Here is a 24,520-nt window from a genome sequence, read left to right as displayed (position 1 = left end):
CCTCTTATGGAATTACCGTGATCTTTCCTTCAAAATATTTTGCTGTAGGTGATGTGGTTCTGTTTAATTTGGGAGACAAGCTTCTTGAATGGAATTACAGTGAGCTTACATTTTTTGTTTTCATTTCAAAATTCAGGCAAAAGCTCTTGCAGAGAAACATATGCGTGACATTCTTGTTCAAAGGGAGCAAGCAGAGAGAAATGTAAAATATCTGTTCACAGTTCAGAAACTCAAGGATTTTCAGACAGCTGCTCTCAAGGCCAGGAATGGCTACGACTCATTCCATATTGCTGCCAAGCAGGGCCATCTTGGTAAGCATTTGATTTGATTGATTTATTTATTTATTTTTTAATTTTTGTCTTTTCTACTTCTACATGGACGGATAGTTTACATTGGCATGCCTGTTAAGTGTTTTAAAATTTCATTTGCTTGGGATTTTTTGGCCAAGTCATTCCAGTTGGCATTTAACATAATCAAAATTGATTGTAAATGTTTAATCATTTATGGGAAAATTGTTAGTTCCAGGCTTCCAGCAATGCTTTCCTTTTGCTTTAGGCAGTTTGCTTTTTCTCTTAAGGATAGTTTTTGATTAGTAGTCTGTTTGACATTGATTTTATTTGTTAGGCCCAATGTTTGACTGGAGATTGCTATCTTCTCTAAACAAATGAAACCATGAAAGCTTTGGTGATCTTTAACACCTCATAAAATAGCAGGAAGATCTTGGGTATTTTTCTTTGGTGTACTGACTAATTGTGTTTAGCACGTTTGCCAGAACAACTTGGTGTTTGTGGCAGTAAGGAGAAAGACCTGTGTTAAGCTGCTAGTGTTTTCCTGCTCTCTGTTCCAATGGCCAGGATTTGATGCCTAGTGTAATCCTTTTGGCCTTGGAAGATCAAACATCTGAATCACAAAAGGAGGTGAACTCCATGGCTGATTGTCTGCTGATTAAAGAATAAAGAAAAAAAAGAAGTGACCACCTGTTTTACCAGTTTGCCACACTGTAAGGTCTTTTACAGATGCTAAGAAACGAGTTGATGGGGATAGCTCACGACTAAACTGCTTCGCCAGCTTTCTCTTGGATGTCTTCTTTCCCCTGTTCTAATGTCAATTTGCCATCCATTAAAATAATTTCTGAATTTTATGCCTGAGATCATCAACGGGGATCTCAGAATTCCGAACTAATTGCAAGTTAATTTTCCACGATACTTGGAGGAAAGATCGGCCAGTATTCCTTCATGTTAGGTCAGCCTTTGTCTAGAGACTGGGACGTGGTAGTTCGAACTTCGATTAAGGTCGGAAAATGGGCATCATAATGCTGACTGAGCTATAAGAAGTGAGTGAGTTCACCCTTATATAAGATGTGAACAAACATAAATCACTCATGCTTGCCTGTCAGCCTGCTTGGATGTATGCAATTTTGTGTAATCTTTCTTCTGTATGTAATTGAATAATAATGTTGATTTTCAGCTACAAGGACCGATTTCTTGCTGCTTTGCCAGCACCTCGTCGAGCAAATGCTTACTTCAGTCGGCCTGTTTTCACAGCCACTGCATTCTACTTGTGTGCAAAAAGACATAAGGTAGCTAATCATTGAAATCCTTTCTTCTCTTTCCATTTCAACCTGCCAGATTTTTTAAAATGTTTCTTACGCTTCAGTGTTTACTTGTTTTGCAGCTTAAAGTAGACAAGATTAAGCTTATTGAGCTCTGTGGCACATCAGAATCTGAATTTACTAGTGTAAGACATGCTCCTGTTAGCATTTTCTTTATTTCTACTTTGTAGCATTTTTTTTATTGGACTTCCGAACCAGCTTTAAACCTTTGAAAGATGGTTTCTGCAGTCTTAGAAGATGTAGCAGAAAATCTGTAATTTTGAGAAACATGAAAGCATAATTCATCTTCTCTTTTTTCCCTTTCATCCTATCTAGCATTTGGGTTGGTTTTTCTCTCTCGATCTTTCCAGAACAGATTTGGATTTTTCTCTCAACCTACAACAGATTTTCGATGCAGATCTGGGGTTTTCTCTCGAGCAATTAGCAGATTATCTACGACCACATCTAGTCATAAGGTAATTTCAGCTATTTCTTACTCATATTATCTGAAATTGCATTGATAGGACTCTTTGATAAAGATCTCTGTGTTGCTGTTTATTTTTGGACTCTGTTTTATTGATCCTTTTTTTTTTTTTTTCCTGAGTGCCATCCCCAAAAGATGTATAAGACATAGGTTTGGTTTGTCAATATAATCAAGCAGAGTTGCTTTGTAAGGAAGCTATTTGTTTTCTTGAGAGTTGTTATCATGTATTGTGGATCATGGTTTGGTGATCTGGATCATTCCTCTTTTAAGCCCCCCAGACTAACACTGGTCATTTTCCCATCGAATGAGGGGGCTCAAGATTTCTAATAGATTTGTTGAAAATTTCAATTTGAAATAGTTGTAACCACAATTTGAAGACTATCTTAAACAATTGCAATTTTGTTAGTTTCTACTCTATTGAACTAATTATTGCAATTCAATTTGATTGTGCATCCAAACACTGCCTAACTACAAAGCTATACCAATGTGCTGATCCTGGCATTGCACTCATGTTATTTTACCCTGTAATATCTTTAAGTTCGATGATTCTGCAGATGGAAGAAAATGCTAGGAAATGCACTGAACGCTGTTGAAGTGGGCCAGGTTAATTTGTCTTTCTTTTGGTTTATCATACCTTTCAACATTTCCTGAAAGTTAATCTACCCTTGATTCATGCATTGTGCACATTTGTTAATCTATGTGGCTACACATGTCAATGTTGCATATAGTGGCATGTTTGTAAATACTATAAGGAACATGCATATTTGGTGCATTTGTCTTTAATATAATGTGTAAAGAGGTAGAGCTTACAATTGCAGATTACTTTTCTAATTTATAAGGCTGATTAGACAAACTTCAAACCTTACACTACAACAAAAGCACGCTTAGCCGACGATGTGCATGGTTAGTTTACCGGCGCTAATTGAAAAGGGGCGTCGGTCAGCGATCGGGTATAAATACATACCAAAAGCCCTAACTCTCTTTTCTCCCCTCCCGACGCTCTCTCTCTAACTCTCTCGCCGTCCCATCTCTCTCTCTCTCTCTCTCTCTCTCTCTCTCTCTCCCACTTTAGATGCAGCGACAGCCATCGCCATCTCCACTCCTCTAGGGTTTCTCTCTCTCTCTCTCTCTCTCTCTCTCTCTCTCTCTCTCTCTCTCTTTCTTAGGGATTTTTAATCTCTATCTCTCTTTTAACATGTCTAAGGATGAGCCCACACACAAGGAATGCTACCTACATGCCACCTACATGCCACCACATGTGCCAGTGTGGCCGACATGTACAATATCCAAGTTGGGTTATTCAATGGAAAATCTAAATCATTGGTTGTGTGGGAAGCAGTTGATGCATGTCTTGTTGTCATCTGATAGGGAAGAAGACAATTGAACTTGAAATATGCATTGGACAGAATGGTAACACTGCAAATATAAAAGCTACCAAGCGTAGTATGTCATCAGGTTTAGAGATGAAGCTTGATGAGCTGTGGAAAGAGCTCTCTTCAAGTCATGAAGGAATATTGCCACATACCATTCTTTCCACCCAATAGATTAGCATGTTAAGCGCTGAAAAACCAACTTCCATGGAGCAGCTAAGGACTAGCCTGGTTCTGACTATCATAGGAGTAGTTTTCAAAGGGCTAATGGTGGGTGATCCACTCTTCTCGTTGCATACAAGTGGGGCAATCCAGAGTTCAAATCACTTCAGCCTTTTGACGCCACTCGTGCTAGGAGTAGACTATATAGAGGATTTGTTTTTATTTATATTCAAGACCATTTATTGTAATAAATTTTGTTTAATATTCAGTTTTATTTGTTCTATATCATTTTTTATGTTTTAAATATTTAAAAAATACAGGTTTTGATGAATTATATATAATAAAAAATTATTGGCATGCTAGAGCTTAGGGAATCTAGACAAAGGCTTTTAGCGGCGCTTGTGTAGAAATATTACGGCGCCTTTTATAAGAAAAAGTGTCCACAAACCATTTTTACCGGCGCTCTGAGTGATTTTTAGCAGCGCTTATTCGCGTCGGGGAAAAATGATAATTGCGGCGCTCAGAAAAGCACTACGAAAAGTTAACTAGCGCCGCTATTACCTTTAGTGACATACGACTTATAGCGGCGCTTATAAGCGCCGGTAAAAGTCCCATTTGTTGTAGTGATACACAAGTGTAGTTACACGAAACATCAAGGGAAGCAGCAATAGATTCAGATGTGGGAGTGAGGAAGCACCTGTTTCAAAATGTGCTAATTGTAGGATAAACAGCTATGAAGTGGGAGTGGGAGCAGGAGCCCAAAGTGCAATTTGAAGCATGAACGATACTCAGGTTTGCGTAAGCCCGAAGCTTGATTCAAAGCAAGATGGGTACCTGGGTAGATGGTTCATGCAACAAAGCACAACCGATATGATTGATCAAACATTTAGGTTATGTAATCGCTGTAACCTTTTACCTTTCGTCAATCCACGATCTCAATTACTGATCAGACTTACTTTTCTACACTTTTATTCAGTCAAAAAAAAAAAAGGAAAGAAAGAAGGATGAATCGGACAACGAGCTTTTTCACCAATTGTTTTGTTTTTATCTTTAAATGTCTTTAAAACCCACACATTAATTGTTTGTAAATATTCTGCTTTTTGGATAACACAATAGTTTGGCCAACGTGTAAAACTGGGCCTGATCATGTTGGCATGTAAGAGGTGTTTAATAAACAATGGTTGTTAAGCTTGCTGCTGTTATTTGCAGCGAAACTTCTTGAGCATGTGTTTTCCACTTTTTTGGTGGCCCCAAGGCCATCTTGTGTGCATGGGTGTGTCTGCCTCGTGCTCAATGGTATGTTTGGCAACCGCCCTCCATGACCTTCTGCTTGCTTGCCTTTCTGGTGTGTTATTGTTGTCCACATTTCTACCATGGCTGGTTCCAGAGTACAGGTAAACGAGAAAAGTAGATGTTCTGGTAGGTAGCTTATTTTAAATCTTTTGCCAATCAATCATTTAATGTCCAACCCCAAATCTCTAGGAGAAGCTAAAAGAGGGAGATAACGCTATGATTAAAAAAAAGAAACATGACTTTCTCGTGTCTTTGGTCAACTCTCTTGATTGACAAGTACGTCCATCATAGTTGGAGCTGCGCCATGTATTTTCCAATTATTTCACAAGATAGCCTTGAATAGTTATATGACAGCATCAATTAGATCCAAATGCCTAACTGACTATGTTCTGGTTATCTTAAACAGAATTTGCACGAGTATTATAACATCCATATAAACGATTCTTGCTGAGCTTGGTTGTCTAAATATCGATCACTTGTTCTCTCTTTTATTATTATTATTATTATTATTATTATTTTTTGGGTTAGCTTGTTAGTATATACCCATGTCAGTACACACACTCCATGTTAGCCACCCCCACTAGGGATCGATACCAAGACCTCAAGTGTTGAAACGAGGTATCTCCACTCAGTCTACTAGTTGAGCTATGGATCTAGGTGTGATCACTTGTTCTCTTAGTTTCCTTTGATTATTTTTCAATGCCACCTCATGCATCACGCATTTAAATTATCTTTTCAGCAGTCAGTACCGATATTGTGTTTACTAATTAATGATGCTAATCTGCTTCAGGGATGCCTTTGCATATCTTGGGTCTTGGTGTAGGTATGCTCAAATAATATACTGCAGTGTATCATTACCAATAGAGGGCTCCGCATACACTTTCATGTGCACAAAGTGCCAACTGGGAAAGTGTACATGCAACTCGTGTGGATTGGCTCATTTTTTCTTTATGTTCATCATAGTGGTGATGGCCGCCTAGATATTCCATCCACTTGCTAGGATGGTATGTACCACATGTAAAAGCACATGTGGAGAGAGGTGTGTGGGGCTAGCAAACCTCACTGCCGATGTATTCACTACAAGAAAGTAGGCCTTTAGCCTTAATTTTTTAGCCTCGGTTCAAAAAAAGGAGGCTAAATATGGTTTTTAGCCTCGGTTGTAAAGGAACTGAGGTTAAAAATTCACTTTTTGCCTCAGTTGATGAGAAACTGAGGACAAAACTCTTCCCTATTGCCTCGGTTGGTGAGAAACTGAGGCTAAAAGTCTGCCATTTTGCCTCGGTTGGTGAGAAACTAAGGCCAAAAGTCTGCCATTTTGCCTCGGTTGGTGAGAAACTAAGGCCAAAAGTCTGCCCTTTTGCCTCGGTTGGTGAGCAACTGAGGCTAAAAGTCTGCCCTTTTGCCTTGGTTGTTGAGAACTGAGGCCAAAAGTCTACTCTTTTGCCTCGGTTGATGAGAAATTGAGGCCAAAAGTCTACCCTTTTGCCTTGGTTGGTGAGAAACTGAGGCCAAAAGTCTGCCATTTTGCCTCGGTTGGTGAGCAACTGAGGCTAAAAGTCTGTCTTTTTGCCTCGATTGTTGAGAAACTGAGGCTAAAAGTCTGCCCTTTTGCCTCAGTTGGTGAGAAACTGTAACGACCTTGGAATTTCTCTGTGCTAATCTTTCCTTAAGTAGTTGTTTTGGGGTAATTAGCGCTTTACTCGATTGCTTGTGGAATTCGCATCAATCACTTTAAATTGTATCTGCATGGCTCTAAACGTGTAGATTAGTGAGCGCTACGTTACTCTGAAATCTGGGATCCATCGCTAAGTCCAGTTGTTCTGGGGAATTTTTGGAAGATCTGGATCGGACCTGGACCGCGCGTCGAAAGTCCGATGGCGATGATCTTAGGCTGTTGCGGTCACCGAGTTGGGCTTGATCTTCACCTAGAAAATCAAGTCGATCCGATGTTCTGGGTCGATTTGCTTGAGTTCGGAGTGAAGAGTGTGAGAACGGTTGGAATTTATTAAGCTTTTATTGAAATCTGAGTCGTGTCGCTTGCGCGACGATTTTAAGATATCTGACCGTTGGATTCTGACCCAATTTCATCCTCTGATCAGGATAGTTGGCCCAGGCATATCCTAGTGCTTGTGGACCTGATCGAGTTTCCGTGACCGTTGAATTGAGTGTGGTCCGCCACGGCTGATCTGAAGAGCCAGTCGGTATGAAAACTCAGCTTGACCTAGATCCATGGTCAAGGAGCTTAAGTCAGACCTTTCGTGGTTATAGGCCCACCAGAAGTGCTTCGTTAGATCGAGAAAGGCGTGCTTTGGTTATAACCGAAGTATACCTTGTCCCTGGGGTTATTTCCATCATTCTAAGGCCTATTTATAGTCCTTAAACCCTAGCTCTCTTTTCCATACGAATTTTCTCTAACCCTAGCTTGGAAAGAGAGTGGAAAAGAGAGAGAGTGACAGAGATAAGTTGGTGAATCATCTTGGATTCTTCCTTGTTCTTCTTTATCTTTGAACCTTCACTTTGAATCGTTCTCCCGACGATTCTGAGTTCTTTTGGGGTAAGTTAACCTAACCCTAACCTGTGTTAGAGCTTAGATTAGTCTTGGTGTTGTTGTATCTCATTTCTATCCTTATTTTAGGGTATTCTAGCGCCGTTGACGAAGACAACTCGTCTAAATCAGTTCGGTGGTTCTTTCTTCGCTTAAGGTGCGGACTTTAAGTGTATAGGTTATGGTTTTCAAGGCTTTCAATCCCAGTTAGTGATTTATTCTTGTTATGGATGAGATTTCACATGCCAAATGTTGTGTTTACGTTGCTTTCCTGATATGCATGTGCTATATTGAGATTTGTGTATTCTATGTGTATTTATAAAGTACCGTATACGTATAAAATATGCACTTGTGTTTGCCATGATTATTTGTCATGTATGTATGCTAGATGCATGTATGACAACTCCTTAGTAAAAGGAATTGCCTAAGTGCATGTATTCCAACATACGCCATGTATGTTGTTCCATGTATGCTAAGTGTTTGTAGAAATGCATGAATGATCTAAGTGTAACTTATTACACTAGTTGTGGGCATTGAGAAGTGATTCTCAATACTCCTATGGATGCGCATGATTTCCTTTATGCAGTTATATTCCATGTTATTTAAATTCAAGCATCTCCTATGCTTACATTTATGTTAAGTTGATATTCTTCAGATGTGTATGTACCATGATTTGAGTTGTTGTTCCATTACTGTTTTACATTCAACATGAATATCTGTTGTAGTGTAAGGTGTTTGGGACTATGCCTTAGTCCAGAAATCGGTAATTGACCCTATGTTCGTGGCTGAGATTGCTTTCACCACGTAGGACGTATTAGACGAACCCGAGCCGTATTAGAGTTGTCGGCAGTGGTTTGGCCACGCGGAGTGTTTGCGCACTCTATGTCGTTCAATTCAACGTGCGCTCGTGCTAGTCGAGTTCGTCAAGTAACCCGATTGTCCGATGTATGTTTACCATGTATGGACGCTATTGCTTGAATCTAGGGTACCGAACTTACCAGTGAAATCCTATTAACTATGGTACTTGATCCGCCAAGACTCATGAGCCGGACATGGTGGTATGGGACACCGTGGTCGAGCTGTCGGCCTACGCTGGGGTGACGAGCCTCCCCGTAGTGACCAGTGAGCAACTAAACTCGTGAGCCGATTATGGTGGTATGGGACACTATATTCGTGCTGTCGGCCTACATTGATTGGTGACGAGCCCTTTGTAGTGACCTCGAGCATACCTGGATACCGCAAGGAGGTGACGAGCCAAATTGTGGTAGTAAAGGCATGAAAGGCGTGCATTGATTGGTGACGAGCCCTTTGCTACGACCTCAACTATATGATCGTATGAGATGTCTAGGATTGACGACCCTAGTATGGATCACTGTTTGGATGGTGATATGAGGAAGGTATCTTAGCTTCCCAATCCTGCTGTGTGAAATGGACTAATAACAACTTGGTAATCATATCCATGCACCGCATTTGCATGTGCTTTGTAGATGTGGCGCACTTTGAGGCGATGTCATGCGTAACGTAAGATGAAGACGCTGAGGGTGTACGCGTGAGGGCACGCATCATATTGCATTCATTCTTGCATTAACAAGAGTACTTAGGATTTATTTAATTGTTCTGCTTTATCATTACTGTTTGATTGAACTGATAACATGTTAACCAGTGCCTTATTGTTCCACTGAGTTGATCACTCACTCCCACGTTTCTGGGGCGGTGTTACACACCCACCAGACTCTGTCTTAGGCTCTGATGTTGCAGATGTGGATGCGACGTCTGAGGCAGAGCGGGAGCTGGATGATGACGAGGCTGCCTTCTCCTATATGCAGTTTTCAGACGGGTTCTAGCGAGCCTCGGTCTGATGCGCGGGATCTCTGGGATTATTTTTGGGAACTGAAACGATGTAAATGATACTTATAATTTTGATAAATAACACTTTCATACGATCTGGCTTGTATATGTAATTCAGGGATTTACACTTGTACACATATTTTACTATAAGTCTTCCGCTTGCTTTATTCACTTATCCCTGAATCATATCTGTGTTTTTGGCTTAATCTATTCCATGTTTTATGTACTAATACAGTCAACATACATTCATCATTAAATATGTTGCATAAGTGATGTTTTGGAACTCGGGAGCTGAGTTATGCTCGACCCCCGAATTTCAGGGCTTTACAGAAACTGAGGCCAAAAGTCTGCCCTTTTGCCTCGGTTGGTGAGCAACAGAGGCCAAAAGTCTGCCCTTTTGCCTCGGTTATTGAAAACTGAGGCCAAAAGCCTGCCTTTTTGCCTCGGTTATTGAAAACTAAGGCTAAAAGTCTACCCTTTTGTCTCGGTTGGTGAGCAACTGAGGCCAAAAGTCTACCCTTTTGCCTCGGTTATTGAAAACTGAGGCCAAAAGTCTCCCATGTTGCCTCGGTTGGTAAGAAACTGAGGCTAAAAGTTTGCCATTTTGCCTCAGTTGGTGAGAAATCGAGGCTAAAAGTTTGCCTTTTGCCTCGGTTGGTGAACAACTGAGGCCAAATATCTATCCTTTTATCTCGGTTGGTGAGTAACTGAGGCCAAAAGTCTGTCATTTTGCCTCGATTGGTTAGTAACCGATTCTAAAAGTCTGTCCGTCATTGTTGGAAACTCATTTATGGAAGTGGGCCGAAAAATAATTTCTTGAAGACGTCTATCATTGAAGCCTTCTTGAGGCTACCGAACTCATCACGGTGGGCCACGATAAGATTTCAAAGGTAAATGGTCCCATTATCACTGATCCATGCATTATGGCTCATTGGAGTGTTAAATCAGCCTACTATTTTGGGTCCTATTCTAAAATAATCTGTCATAAGAGATGGATGGAGCAGATGCCGTGCCATGGTGGGCCCTACAGAGCTCTCTGGTTCAATGCCCTTTTTGCCTCAGTTATGGAAAACTAAGGCCAACATCGCCCCAGACACGTGCCATTATACTAAGAAAGGAGCAAGGGTACTTTCGACCTTGCATTTTCGTTATTTTCCATAACGCCCAGCTACAAAAGCAAGTCACCATTCCTTTCACTCAGAGGCTTTTCGGGCAAAAGGTCTGTCAGCGAATCCAAGCAAGTCTCCCAAAACCCTCATTTCTCTCGATTTTTGCTCGGAAATCGCCATTTCTTTCTTCAGTTCCAACCATTTCATCGATTGAAGGTGAAAGGAGCTTCGAAATTCTCGTTTCTCGGACGTGCAGGTCGGTATTGCTCTTATTCCCGTATTTTCTCGTTAAATCTCGTCGAAGATCGGATGTTCTAGCTCTCAATTTCATTTTTCTTGATTTGTTTGGAATTTCTTTGTTGTTTTTCTATTTTTTCTCGATCGAGAACCCTAGATCGTCTGGTTTAGAGAGGAATTTGGTTTCGTATCCTGTAAATCTGTAACCGGATAAGGATTTTAGGTGAAATAGGTTCAGATCTTAGTACTGGAACAAGATCTATTGTTTTTTCCCCAAAATTTTGAGTCTCCCTGTTATCTAGATCTGTAGATAAACGGATTAGTGCTTTCCTAAAAAATCTCACATTGTAAAGAGCTCGAAGGATTGAAAAATCTGCTCCAGCGCCATCATATCTTTAACTTGGATTGTTGTCAGTCTAAGCTTTTAGATCAGATCTGTAAAAATTAAAATAAAAAAATTTAAAATTTAAAATTTAAAAAAAAAATTAAAAAGGAGAGAGAGAGAGAGAGAGAGAGAGAGAGAGAGAGAGAGAGAGAGAGGCAGAACGAAGAAGATTGACAGCCTGCAAATGCTTCGTATCATGTAAATTTAAACCTAAGAGAATTTGGGTGTTTGCAGAGATGTCAGATCAGAACTTTGTGAATGAAGACTGAAGTAGCGGAGCAGTTAAAAGAGAGGGAGGATCGCAATGGAGATTATAAGCAGTGTATGTATTTTCCTTCATTAGCTATCTCATATTTTAGATGAAAATCTCACTTCCTTGTTCCTCTTGAAGTCTCTTATAATATCTCCTATAACATCTCTAATGAGGATCACAAGCAGTTAAAAGAAATGTTGCTGACTCAATTGCATTTGGGAAGTTAAGAGGGAAAATCAGTAGAAGGAATCTGATATCGGTTGAAGTTAATGATAAGGAAATCAGTAGGAGGAATCTGATATTGGTTCGTTTCAATCATCTTACATTAAGGTATGGCTTATATTAGGTAGCCTCTGTAAGTGCTATAGTTTATATCCCTGTAAGTTGTCAAATTTGTGGTGACAAAATCTCTGTTATGTTTTATATAACCTGCTTAAGTGAAGCTCTCTCAAGGATCAACATTCAAGACTTCATGAACAAGCTAAGCTCACATCAAGCAAAACTCTCAAGTACAAGACTCAAGATTTGAATGAAAGAACTGATCACAAGACAAGACTCTTGAATGCAAGAACTGCTCACAAAACAAGACTCAAGCCGAAAAGAAAGTACAAGGCAAGACTCAAGCTGAAATCAAGACTTCAAGACTGAGACTTCAAGGCTCATTCTTAATGGTCTCTTGTTTCAATGTCCATACTTCATGATTGAGGTTTGTTTGACCATAGGATGACCTTAGAAGTAGGTCATTTCGGATACATAAGCCGAATGTTATTTTACATGTGATTGGTCTGTTCTTCGACCAGTCTTAGGTCTGCTTCGACTAGTCCTAGACTTGCTTCGACCAGTCTAAGAAAATCCTCGACCAGTCGTAAGTTTGTTACAAATTCTGGATAAAATCTGTTAGCCTTCGACTAGTCCTGGAATCTGTTCGACCAGTCGTAGGAACAGTGTTTCTGCATCTTCGACCAGTCGTAGAATCTACGACTCGAACTCCAGCGAAGATATTTAGGACCTATGACCAGTCGTAGGAGGGCTACGACCAGTCGTAGAACGGTCTGAGCATATCCCGCCGAATTTTTCAAATATCTGTTAGAGCTTCGACTAGTCGAAGAGCACTCTAGACCAGTCGAAGACCCGATCTTCTCACCTATAAATAGTGCACGAATCTCAGAAGAAATCATCGATTTAATTAAAGTATTCAAGCCAATCTTCGTCGAACTTCTGAGAGATAATTCTGTGCTCCATCTAAGCTAAGTGTGCTTATTTAATATTCTCTTTCCTTAGCTTTATTTAATTGATTTTGTTTCTTATATTCCAATCTGATTTGATAAAGAGGAATTATTATTCCCTTTCTTTGGAATCAAAATCAATTAAGGCAAGCCCTATTTGGTTTAATTTAAAATCTATTAGAATTAGAACCATTGTAATCGAGTACTGGACATTGAACTTGGACATTCAATCATCTACTTTGATTTGGTTCTACCGGGCTGCTACAACGAAGGAGATTTTCAGGTATTTTACATATTTTAAATTCCTTTCTATTATTTTGGTTTCTTTCAAGATTTGCCCGAAAAATCTTGTTATTTTGGTTATCTGAGGAAAGCCAGGAAAACTCAGAAGTGGAGTTTTTAATTGTGTAAGCCCACGACAAAGACACAATTGTAAGGGTTTTGGGTGAACCAGGAAAACCTATTTTTAGTGAACGCTAATAGTCCCTGTGTGAGGATATTAGGAGTGGAGTAGCTTTTTGTGTGGCTGTTGTATAACAGTTGGTGAACACACAGGCGAACCACTATAATCCCTTGAGTTGTGGTTGATTGTTTTATTCTTCTAATTTTTTATTCTTTTTGTGGGATGTATGTATGGTGGTGAATGTTGTAATTATTTCAAGCTTTGTGAGAATGTTGTAATAGCTTAGAATTTACTTTCTGCTATTCCTTTATAAGCTTGATTTTCAATTTCATTTGAAAGTTGTTCCAGCAAGGTTGCCCTGCCATTTTTATGGTGTATGGCTGTCCCTAGAACAATACATTTTTAATTACAAGTTATTTCATTTCAGTTTATATTTAATTCTGTATTCCTCTTCGATTTGAGACTTGATACAAAGACCTTTCTAGAAATAAGGTTGTCCTACCATAAACTCTGTTTTTGGTGTAAGGTTGTCCTTAGAACAACGTTTGTATCAACCTCTCAAGATCTGAATTTTGAGGTTATTTTTCTTTCCTGCATTGTTATTTAATTTGGCTATCATTTTCTTTATTATTCCGCTGTTATAAGTTTTTATTTGGCATTGTCCTATTCACCCCCCCTCTAGGACATATAGCTTGGCCTTTTCAAGTGGTATCAGAGCCTAATAGCTCGTTTTTTTTTTTTGGATTTAATTCCTGAGCTAACGATTTAAGCTATTTAAGATGTCAAATTTTGATAGCCTTTCAGTCACTAGGCCTCCACCCTTTGATGGCTCCAACTATGCTTATTGGAAAGCCAGAATGAGGATCTTCCTCAAATCAATGGATGAAAATGTGTGGCAAGCCACAGTGACTGAATGGAATCCTCCTATCATGGAAGTTACTGGGGTTGATGGTTCAAAATCTATGAAAACCACACCATATTACCAATGGACCACCCTTCAGAAAAGTGAGAGTAGTGTAAATGCTAAAGCACTAAATGCAATTACTTGCGCACTATCACCGGATGAGTTCAAAAGAATCATCTCTTGTGATACTGCAAAGCAAGCTTGGGATGTATTAGAAATGACACACGAGGGTACTACAATTGTCAAAAAATCTAAAGTCCAACTCCTCATAACTAGATTTGAAGAAATTCATATGGAGGAAAATGAAATGTTTATGGACTTCTACACTAGATTGAATGACATTGTAAACTCAATGTGGGGTCTTGGCGATAAAATCCCAGAAAGTAAAGTGTGTACAAAAATACTACGCTCACTTCCTGAACGGTTCAATTCTAAAGTAACCGCAATCCAGGAACTTCGTGATACGGATAATATGAGGGTTGAAGAACTAGTTGGTTCACTACAAACCTACGAGTTAAACTTTAAAGCTCCTAAAGGAAAATCTATCGCACTAAAATCTTCTAAATGTAATTCAGAAGAAAATTCTGATTCAGAAGATGATATGGCTCTTTTAGCTAAAAATTTTTATAAGATTTTCAAAAGCAAGAAAAGGGTTGATTTTCAAAAATCAAATGACAAAAAGAAGTTTAGACCCAAATCTCGAAAAACCTTGAAAGATAGTCAATGTTACAACTGTCTAGAATATGGGCACTTAGCAAATAGATGTCCTAAAAGGGACAAACCCAAGAAGAAGGGTATGTTGGCTACATGGGATGAATCATCTGATTCTGAAGGTTCTTCTGAATCAGAAGATTCTGAAATTGAGTCGGGCAATGAGGTCAAAGCTCTTATGACTCTAGCCAAATTCACATTTTCAGATAATGACTCTACAAGTGAAGAAAATCTGAATAGTGAATGTGAAAATGAAGATGATCTTCAAGATGCTTACAATGCCCTATATAAGGAAAGTTGTAAAATTGTTACAAACTTAAACTTCAAAAAGAAAAGTTTTCTAAACTCAAAAATTGTTTTGATTCACTTGTCTTAGAAAAATCACAAATTTCAGATAGTTTTGAAAAATCAAAATGTGATTTGGAATTCAAAAACTCACTAATTGTTGATTTAAAATCTGAAATTGAGAATCTTAAAACTGAAGTATCTTCTCTTCTGAGTTTAAAGGACACATGGAAATATGCCCAAGGTGATCCAAAGTTAGAAAAACTGTTATCCAGATCAAGAAAATGTGGCGATCGATCCGGGTTGGGATATGATAAAAATTTATCTCCTAAACAAAAGTATACTCCTCCTATGTTTGTTAAAGGAGAGTCCTCAAACTCAAAAGGGAAAAGTACTTATCAAGATTTTTCTAAAAATTCAAAAACTTTTCAAAAACCTAGAAACAGCCATGTCAACTTTAATCAGAATCAAAATCCACTAGCTGAAAAGATAGTTGATTTACTCAAGGAGCTATTAAAATCTAACTCTATAGGTCATTCCTACAAATATACACAAAAGAAGACCAACTATGTTCCTAAACCCAAAACAGTTATGAAATGGGTTCCTAAAGTCACCTGCTTGGTTGCTCACACTGCTTTCAAAGCAACAAGTCATTCAAAGTGGTACCTAGACAGTGGATGCTCCAGGCATATGACAGGTGACAAAGCGTTATTCACCGATCTGAAAGATATGACTGATGGTTCAGTCACATTTGGTGATGGTAGCAACTGCAAGATTATAGGCCAAGGTACAGTTCAACTCTTTAATCTTTCGGTGTTTAAAAATGTTTTATACGTTGAAGGTTTAAAACATAACTTGCTTAGTATATCACAAATATGTGATAATAACCATAATGTTCGGTTTTCTAATCAAAGCTGTGAAATTCTAAACAATAAGGGTTCTGTAATATTAACTGGACATAGAACGTCTGAAAATTGCTATATTATTAGTGAATCCAGCTCATCTAATCAAACATGTTACATGGTCCATACAGACGAGACCGACTTATGGCACAAACATCTTGGATATGTACATTATTGAAATCTATATCGATTGAGCAAACGAGAACTTGTAAGAGGTTTACCCAAAATTCAGAAATTAGATAAAATATGTGGTGAGTGCCAAATAGGCAAACAAACAAAGAACTCACACAAAAAGGTGAATTCAAGTACCACATCAAGACCACTCGAACTTCTCCACATGGACCTGATAGGACCTACCAGAACGGAAAGTCGTAGTGGTAAAAAGTACATCTTGGTAATAGTCGATGACTTTACCAGATTCACTTGGGTAGTCTTCTTAAGGGATAAATCTGAAACCCTTGAAGAAGTAAGAAAAGTTCTCAAAAGGATTCAAACTGAAAAATCCTCTCAAATCAGTAAAATTCGTAGTGATCATGGATCTGAATTTAAGAATAGCAATTTTGAGAAGTTCTGTACCGACCAAGGAATATTACATGAATTCTCTGCTCCCAAAACTCCACAACAAAATGGAGTTGTAGAAAGAAAGAATAGGGTGCTTCAAGAAATGGCTAATGTCATGTTGAATAGCATGAAGCTCTCTAAAAATCTTTGGGCTGAAGCAGTCAACACAGCTTGTTATATTATTAACCGAGTCTACACTAGAAAAGATAATAATAAAACGGCTTACGAATTGTGGTTCAATAAAAAGCCTACTGTTAAATACTTTCGAGTTTTTGGCAGCAAATGCTATATTTTACGTGATCGTGAAAATTTGGGAAAGTTCGATACGAAGAGTGATGAAGGTATTTTTCTAGGATATTCTTTAAACAGTCGAGCTTATAGGGTCCTGAACAAAAGGACTGGCGTGATTCAAGAATCCATTAATGTTGTCATTGATGATCACTTAAACACACCAATTTCTAATTCAGATAATGATGAAGTACTAATCATTGATAAACCCAATACTTCATCGAATCAGATTGATTCTGAGTTGAGGACTGTTAAAGATCATCCAACCACTCAAATTCTTGGAAACCCTCTCACCGGTGTTCACACCTGTAGACAACTTGAGGATATATGTAATTATGTATGTTTTACATCCCAAATTGAACCATCTAACGTAAAAGAAGCTCTGGCTGATGAAAACTGGATTGTTGCGATGCAAGATGAACTCAACCAATTCGTAAAAAATGATGTTTGGTATCTCGTACTAAGACCTAAAGATAAACACATCATTGGAACAAAATGGATTTTCAAAAATAAGTCTGATGAATGTGGAAATATAATTAGAAACAAGGCTAGACTGGTGGTACAAGGTTATACTCAAATTGAAGGGATTGATTTCGATGAAACCTTTGCACCGATGCACGTCTTGAATCTATCAGACTATTTATATCCATTGCATGTTTTAGAAAGATAAAGATCTATCAGATGGATGTGAAAAGTGCTTTTCTAAATGGCGATTTACATGAAGAAGTCTATGTTGAACAACCAATGGGATTTGAAGATTCCAAAAATATTGATCATGTATATCGGCTTAAAAAGGCACTTTATGGATTAAAACAAGCACCTAGGGCATGGTATGAGAAACTAACAAAATTTCTTTTAACTCATAATTTTCAAATGGGATCTGTTGATAAAACTCTATTTGTTAAGAAACATAATGATCATATCTTAATGGTACAGATTTATGTTGATGATATCATTTATGGATCAACTTGTACTGACTTGACTACTGAGTTTGCAGATTTGATGAAATCACAGTTCGAAATGAGCATGGTTGGGGAATTGACTTATTTCCTTGGATTGCAAGTAAAGCAACAATCTAAAGGAATATTCATTTCTCAATCTAAGTATGCCTTGAATCTAATCAAAAGATTTGGATTTAAGAATGGCAAGAATTTTGATACTCCTATGAGTACTACCCTGAAACTATCAAAAGACTCTAATGGTAAAAATGGTGCCTCAGAAGTTTATCGGAGTCGGATTGGCAGTTTGTTATATTTAACTGCTAGTAGACCGATATTTCTCTAAGTGTTGGTATTTGCGCAAGATATCAATCGATCCAAAAGAATCTCACTTGATTCTGTTAAGCGAATTATTAGATATGTCGCAATTTTGTAAATCTTGGTCTCTGGTATCCTCATGAAACCAATGTTCAATTAGTTGGGTACTCGACTGGGCTGGTAATCTAGATGATAGAAAATCAACCAGTGGTGGTTGTTTTTTCATTGAAAATTGTCTAGTTTCCTGGTTTAGTAAGAAACAAAATTCTATTTCACTTTCAACAGCTGAAGCTGAGTATATTGCAGCTGGTAATGCATGTACACAGCTTGTTTGGATGCAAAGAATGCTAAGTGATTATGGAATTAAACAGGATTCTATGTTATTACATTGTGATAATTTCAGTGCGATAAATATTTCAAAAAATCCTATTCAGCATTCTCGTACTAAGCATATTGACATTAGATTTCATTATATAAGGGAATTAGTAGAAGAAAATGTTATATCTCTAGAATATATTCCTACTGAAGATCAACGTGCTGATATTTTCACAAAACCTCTTGATAAAAGCAGGTTCAAAAAGATGAAATTTGATCTTGGCATGTGCATTTTAAATTGATAATGTATGCCTTCTTGTATAATATTGTATATATTTGCTAGATTATATTTCAATTTTTGTAAAATTTGCAAGTATATTGAATTTTTGGGGTTTATACGACCAGTCGTGGAGCACGGGTTTCACTTCAAATTGAGTATAAATCTGACCTGACTTCATTTATGGTTCGTGTTATCCATGCTATCTCAAATGGTACTCAGATTTGTTTGCCTTCCTTAATCTGTCATTTTATTCTTCAGTTTCATCTCCATCCTGGTCATAGTGACATTCCATTTGTATACTTTATGACTGTATTGGTTACTCATATGTTAGTCGATATGCCTGTTGATGAAGCACCAATCCATCATCTAATCTTCAACAATACAAATATTAATAAGATGAAGTTGGATCTACTTCCTGAACAAGGTGGTGGTGGTGGTGGTGGTCCTGAAGAAGCTGGTGTTGATATTAATATGGATGACATTTTTGAGGAACTGGATTCTGACTCTGCTAATGATCCAGATTTTGTACCATCTAATGTTGATGCACGTCTGAGTGCATTAGAAGGTAGAGTTGAGGATATAAATGTTAAGTTGGAAAACATGTCTGTTGCTCATGATTTGCAATTCAAGTATATGCGCAAATATCTTAGGCGCTTGAACAAAGGCATGCACCAACTTGATCCTTCTATTCCGGCTCCATCTTCAAGTTCTAATTCTGACTAGTTTTTATGAGTCTTTTTGGTCTGTAATAACTTTCTTCTTAGCACTTGGCTGATTATGAGTTGGATTCTATTTATGTATTATGCTGAATATTTGTTCTTGATGTAATGCTGGATATATGTGATGCTATCTTGAGTATCTCTATGTAGCTCTGAATATTTCTTTTGCTATACTCTCTTACTTCCTCATATTTCCTCTCATGACTTCCTTTCTTTAGTTCTCCTTTGTCATATTGTGACAAAATGGGGGAGAATGGTTTGTTCTTAATGTGATTATGTGAGGGGAATAGCAGTGGTTATGTTACCCAGGGGGAGTTAGGGGGAGTATATGTGATCTTGTTGAATGAAGCTGAGCTGAGACTGGTTGAATGTTAAATGTTGAATATTGATTTGCATGTATTAACCACTTGATTTACTTTTGTTTGGTTATGTGTTTTGTCACTAATTTGACAAAGGGGGAGATTGTAAGTGCTATAGTTTATATCCCTGTAAGTTGTCAAATTTGTGGTGACAAAATCTCTGTTATGTTTTATATAACCTGCTTAAGTGAAGCTCTCTCAAGGATCAACATTCAAGACTTCATGAACAAGCTAAGCTCACATCAAGCAAAACTCTCAAGTACAAGACTCAAGATCTTGAATGAAAGAACTGATCACAAGACAAGACTCTTGAATGCAAGAACTGCTCACAAAATAAGACTCAAGCCGAAAAGAAAGTACAAGGCAAGACTCAAGCTGAAATCAAGACTTCAAGACTGAGACTTCAAGGCTCATTCTTAATGGTCTCTTGTTTCAATGTCCATACTTCATGATTGAGGTTTGTTTGACCATAGGATGACTTTAGAAGTAGGTCATTTCGGATACATAAGCCGAATGTTATTTTACATGTGATTGGTCTGTTCTTCGACCAGTCTTAGGTCTTCTTCGACTAGTCCTAGACTTGCTTCGACCAGTCTAAGAAATTCCTCGACCAGTCGTAAGTTTGTTACAAATTCCGGATAAAATCTGTTAGCCTTCGACTAGTCCTGGAATCTGTTCGACCAGTCGTAGGAACAGTGTTTCTACATCTTCGACCAGTCGTAGAATCTACGACTCGAAGTCCAGCGAAGATATTCAGGACCTACGACCAGTCGAAGGAAACCTACGACCAGTCGTAGGTGACCTACGACCAGTCGTAGGAGGGCTACGACCAGTCGTAGAACGGTCTGAGCATATCCCGCCGAATTTTTCAAATATCTGTTAGAGCTTCGACTAGTCGAAGAGCACTCTAGACCAGTCGAAGACCCGATCTTCTCACCTATAAATAGTGCACGAATCTCAGAAGAAATCATCGATTTAATTAAAGTATTCAAGCCAATCTTCGTCGAACTTCTGAGAGATAATTCTGTGCTCCATCTAAGCTAAGTGTGCTTATTTAATATTCTCTTTCCTTAGCTTTATTTAATTGATTTTGTTTCTTATATTCCAATCTGATTTGATAAAGAGGAATTATTATTCCCTTTCTTTGGAATCAAAATCAATTAAGGCAAGCCCTATTTGGTTTAATTTAAAATCTATTAGAATTAGAACCATTGTAATCGAGTACTGGACATTGAACTTGGACATTCAATCATCTACTTTGATTTGGTTCTACCGGGTTGCTACAACGAAGGAGATTTTTAGGTATTTTACATATTGTAAATTCCTTTCTATTATTTTGGTTTCTTTCAAGATTTGCCAGAAAAATCTTGTTATTTTGGTTATCTGAGGAAAGCCAGGAAAACTCAGAAGTGGGGTTTTTTAATTGTGTAAGCCCACAGACAAAGACACAATTGTAAGGGTTTTGGGTGAACCTGGGAAAACCTATTTTTAGTGAACGCTAATATCCCCTGTGTGAGGATATTAGGAGTGGAGTAGCTTTTTGTGTGGCTGTTGTATAACAGTTGGTGAACACACAGGCGAACCACTATAATCCCTTGAGTTGTGGTTGATTGTTTTATTCTTCTAATTTTTTATTCTTTTTGTGGGATGTATGTATGGTGGTGAATGTTGTAATTATTTCAAGCTTTGTGAGAATGTTGTAATAGCTTAGAATTTACTTTCTGCTATTCCTTTATAAGCTTGATTTTCAATTTCATTTGAAAGTTGTTCCAGCAAGGTTGCCCTGCCATTTTTATGGTGTATGGCTGTCCCTAGAACAATACATTTTTAATTACAAGTTATTTCATTTCAGTTTATATTTAATTCTGTATTCCTCTTCGATTTGAGAGTTGATACAAAGACCTTTCTAGAAATAAGGTTGTCCTACCATAAACTCTGTTTTTGGTGTAAGGTTGTCCTTAGAACAACGTTTGTATCAACCTCTCAAGATCTGAATTTTGAGGTTATTTTTCTTTCCTGCATTGTTATTTAATTTGGCTATCATTTTCTTTATTATTCCGCTGTTATTAGTTTTTATTTGGCATTGTCCTATTCACCCCCCCTCTAGGACATATAGCTTGGCCTTTTCAGCCTCTCCCTCTTGTAAGCTTTTAATGATGCATACATGTAAGTGGTTCACTCCTCTGTGGCTCTACATGCCAACCTGGTACAAATCTAATTATAAGCACAATGTTTTAAGTTACTTGCTATGAATGGCTTTACTAATTATAAGCACAATGTTTTAGCTTTCATTTTATTTGAAGTTATTATAATTTTTGTTGCAGGCCAATGATAATATTGTTGATGATGATTTATATTGCTATGAATGCTAGGTCAACCAAGGTGGACTCGATAGACTAATCAAACTTTCATCTATAATTTCTGAAGACCCATCTGTGCTACAAGAGGTACATTGAGAGATGAGTTGTGCTAGACTTAAAGTTGAATACATACGATAAGACAGATTGCTATGCACTTAATCAGAATGAAAGGAAGCATCTTAAAGGGATGAGAACAAGATGTTAGATTGTATTGGGGAAGGGCAAACATAAGGAACATTAAATATAGTTTAAAGTCACATAGCCCTAAATTACAATCTCTAAATGCAGTATGCAAATGATTCGCTTGTCAAGATCATTTAGGATAACAAATTACTACTTATGATATCAGTGATCGTCATCTAATATAAATTTATCCAGATTCCAAATATTTGGTACCTTTGGTGAGAACATCAACCTTTGGTGATAACATCTGATATATGATATCAGTGATCGTCATAGTATGCAAATTCATTTTTCTATTTCTTTGTAGGCATGGCACAGTTTGTGAGCAATTTTGCTGAACCAGGAGATCCTGAGTATGCTCCTCCAGTCCAAAAGGGTGAAACTCCGGTAAGAAACTCTACTGCATGGGATATTCTCCTTCACATGCTTGGTTGTATAGATGCTACTTGTAGATATTTTTCTTGATGGAATCCCAAGTTGTATCCTGTGGATAGTGCAAGTTGTGCAGATTTGTTCCGCTTTTTGGACAAATAATTGTTTCCTTGAAATCGATAGGCAAAACATCATTTGATGTTTTTTACTTTTTAATTATATTGATGTACTTTATAATTTTTTTTTTGTCCTTCTCTTGTGTAATATATTTGTGCTCTGGGTTTTTATTTTGATGTTTTTTAGCTCATGGGTTTTCTTTTTTTCTTTTTCTTTTTCTTTTTTGATGGAGCTTTTTTCCTGTTTGTTTTCATTTATTGAATATAAGGCCAAGCTGGTTTTTTGTCCCAAGGCAACCTGGCAAATTCAAGAATGGAGATTCTAGTGCAGAGGAGTTGGCCTCAGCTACCCAGGTCCAGGGTCCATACATGCCCATCAGGGAGACATTTATTGCTTTTGCTTACTGTTGGCCATTTTATTCCCACATTCAATGTTGAAATTTGTGATTTAATGTTAACAAGTCTAACAATGATTTGTTAGAATGTTAGACTAGGCAACTTAAGGCCAGGAATTTTTCTTCTTCGTAAAATTTTTTCATCTCTATGACCGTGGTTAATTTATATCCATGTTTCATTTGGGGATTAGTTTTCTAGAATTGTATGTGAATGGCTGCCATGCATGTGGCACATCCAGTTTGTCTGTTTCCACACCCTTTCTTTTACGTATTGCCAGTCTTGCTGGTCAATCAGCAGGCGTGCTTGGTTCAGCCTGCTTGCTGTTGGCAATGGTTCTTTCATTTTTTTAAGTTCTGCTTAAGGTCTGCTGGAGAGCCTCTGTTCCAAGCTGGAATGGTCATCTCACCATCTATATAAAACGTGCCTTTCCGTGGCGTGTTTGCTTGTTTAATACAAGTGCTAACCTTTCAGTTTTATTCTGCCCCCTCATATGCAGTCTAGTTGTAATATTGGCATGTGCAAGTTACTAACTATAATCAACAATGTTTAAATAACTTCCATGAATTCAATGACTGGTGCTTACGAAAACTATGATAATGGGTAGAAAACACTTGAGAGCTTTGTTGGGGACTATAATTTAAGTCAAATCCTAGGAAAAACAATTTAACCTGTTCAATAGATTGGCCCCATAGTTGACATTCTGATTGCATCATGTATCTCTGCGTAAACTTGTGAAATTCAAAAATCAGATTTGGGCTAAAGTGAATTATAAGTGACACATTGTGCAAATGGACTAGAGCGAGATTCCCGCCTCTTAACCGGGAATCCTTGGTTTCCCTAGCTTTAAAGAAGAAGAAAGAAATGTTAAGGACAACCACAATAATCTAGTTTCTTTGACAACAAATGGGAATTGCCATGGTTCCAACAAGGTATCAGATACTGACAATATTTCGAAAGCTTAGTTGCAGAATCCTTCCTTTCTCCCCTACAAAGCTACCATTGAAGATTCAACAGTAATTGGATGATGCAATCCATCTAGTTCGTTTTTGGTAGGTTTGATAAAACTGATTCTTTAGAACTGCAAGTGATCCATTATACTCCCCTACAAATTGATGAATCAAATTGTTGATGGGATCTGTTTTCAATAAATAATACCAACCATCCATTTTGTGGGCAATTGATCTGATAGTTAGAATCATCTGATTGGTGCGAATTTTGTGTTCTTACAACACTTCTTGCATTAAGCCTATAACAATTTTGGTAGATTTTGTGTAGTAATTGTTGAAAATCAGCACTTTGGAATTTCTTGTGGAACCAATATGAGGAAAAAGTGGAATATTTCCAATGCAGCACTTGGTTTTCCACCAAGAAAAGCTGATATTGGAACTCCAAAAAAGAAAATCTTGATATAACTTCTGACATGTCATTGCCATTTATGTTCTGTACTCGTTGTGGGCTGATTGATAAACATGAAGCTAGGATCTTTTGAAATCTATGCCTACAGCATATCTCTAGTTGATAATTATCCAATCAGATGTAGAATCAGCTATTAAAACTAATAGAGCAGAAGTATCTTTCAATTTAACTTCTTTGAGGGTACTTGCAAC

General features: G+C 37.8%; 1 protein-coding gene and 1 long non-coding RNA gene across 5 annotated transcripts in view; both read left to right on the top strand.

The window, feature by feature from the left end:
- LOC131219020 (protein TRIGALACTOSYLDIACYLGLYCEROL 5, chloroplastic-like) overlaps positions 1 to 24,520 on the top strand; it is a 67,276-nt gene that overhangs the window by 40,839 nt on the left and 1,917 nt on the right. For both annotated transcript variants that reach the window (XM_058213983.1, XM_058213984.1), the window contains one exon: positions 5,691 to 5,723. In XM_058213983.1, coding sequence (XP_058069966.1) covers positions 5,691 to 5,723 — 33 coding nt within the window. The remainder of the gene's footprint in view (positions 1 to 5,690; positions 5,724 to 24,520) is intronic.
- LOC131219022 (uncharacterized) lies at positions 10,490 to 22,896 on the top strand. Of its 3 annotated transcripts, none has more exons than XR_009157963.1 (5): positions 10,490 to 10,658; positions 11,524 to 11,607; positions 21,859 to 21,933; positions 22,337 to 22,416; positions 22,787 to 22,896. It is a non-coding gene; the product is annotated as an uncharacterized LOC131219022 (long non-coding RNA). The 3 variants fall into 3 exon arrangements; XR_009157962.1 differs by lacking the exon at positions 22,787 to 22,896 and adding an exon at positions 11,259 to 11,346 and having other exon boundaries at positions 11,463 to 11,607; positions 22,337 to 22,780; XR_009157961.1 differs by lacking the exon at positions 22,787 to 22,896 and having other exon boundaries at positions 22,337 to 22,780.

The sequence above is a fragment of the Magnolia sinica genome, chromosome 11 (genome assembly GCF_029962835.1).
Source record: "Magnolia sinica isolate HGM2019 chromosome 11, MsV1, whole genome shotgun sequence".
In the NCBI taxonomy this organism is placed as follows: Eukaryota; Viridiplantae; Streptophyta; class Magnoliopsida; order Magnoliales; family Magnoliaceae; genus Magnolia; species Magnolia sinica.
Note: the sequence above shows the minus strand (reverse complement) of the source record. Positions and strands in the feature narration are given on the sequence as shown.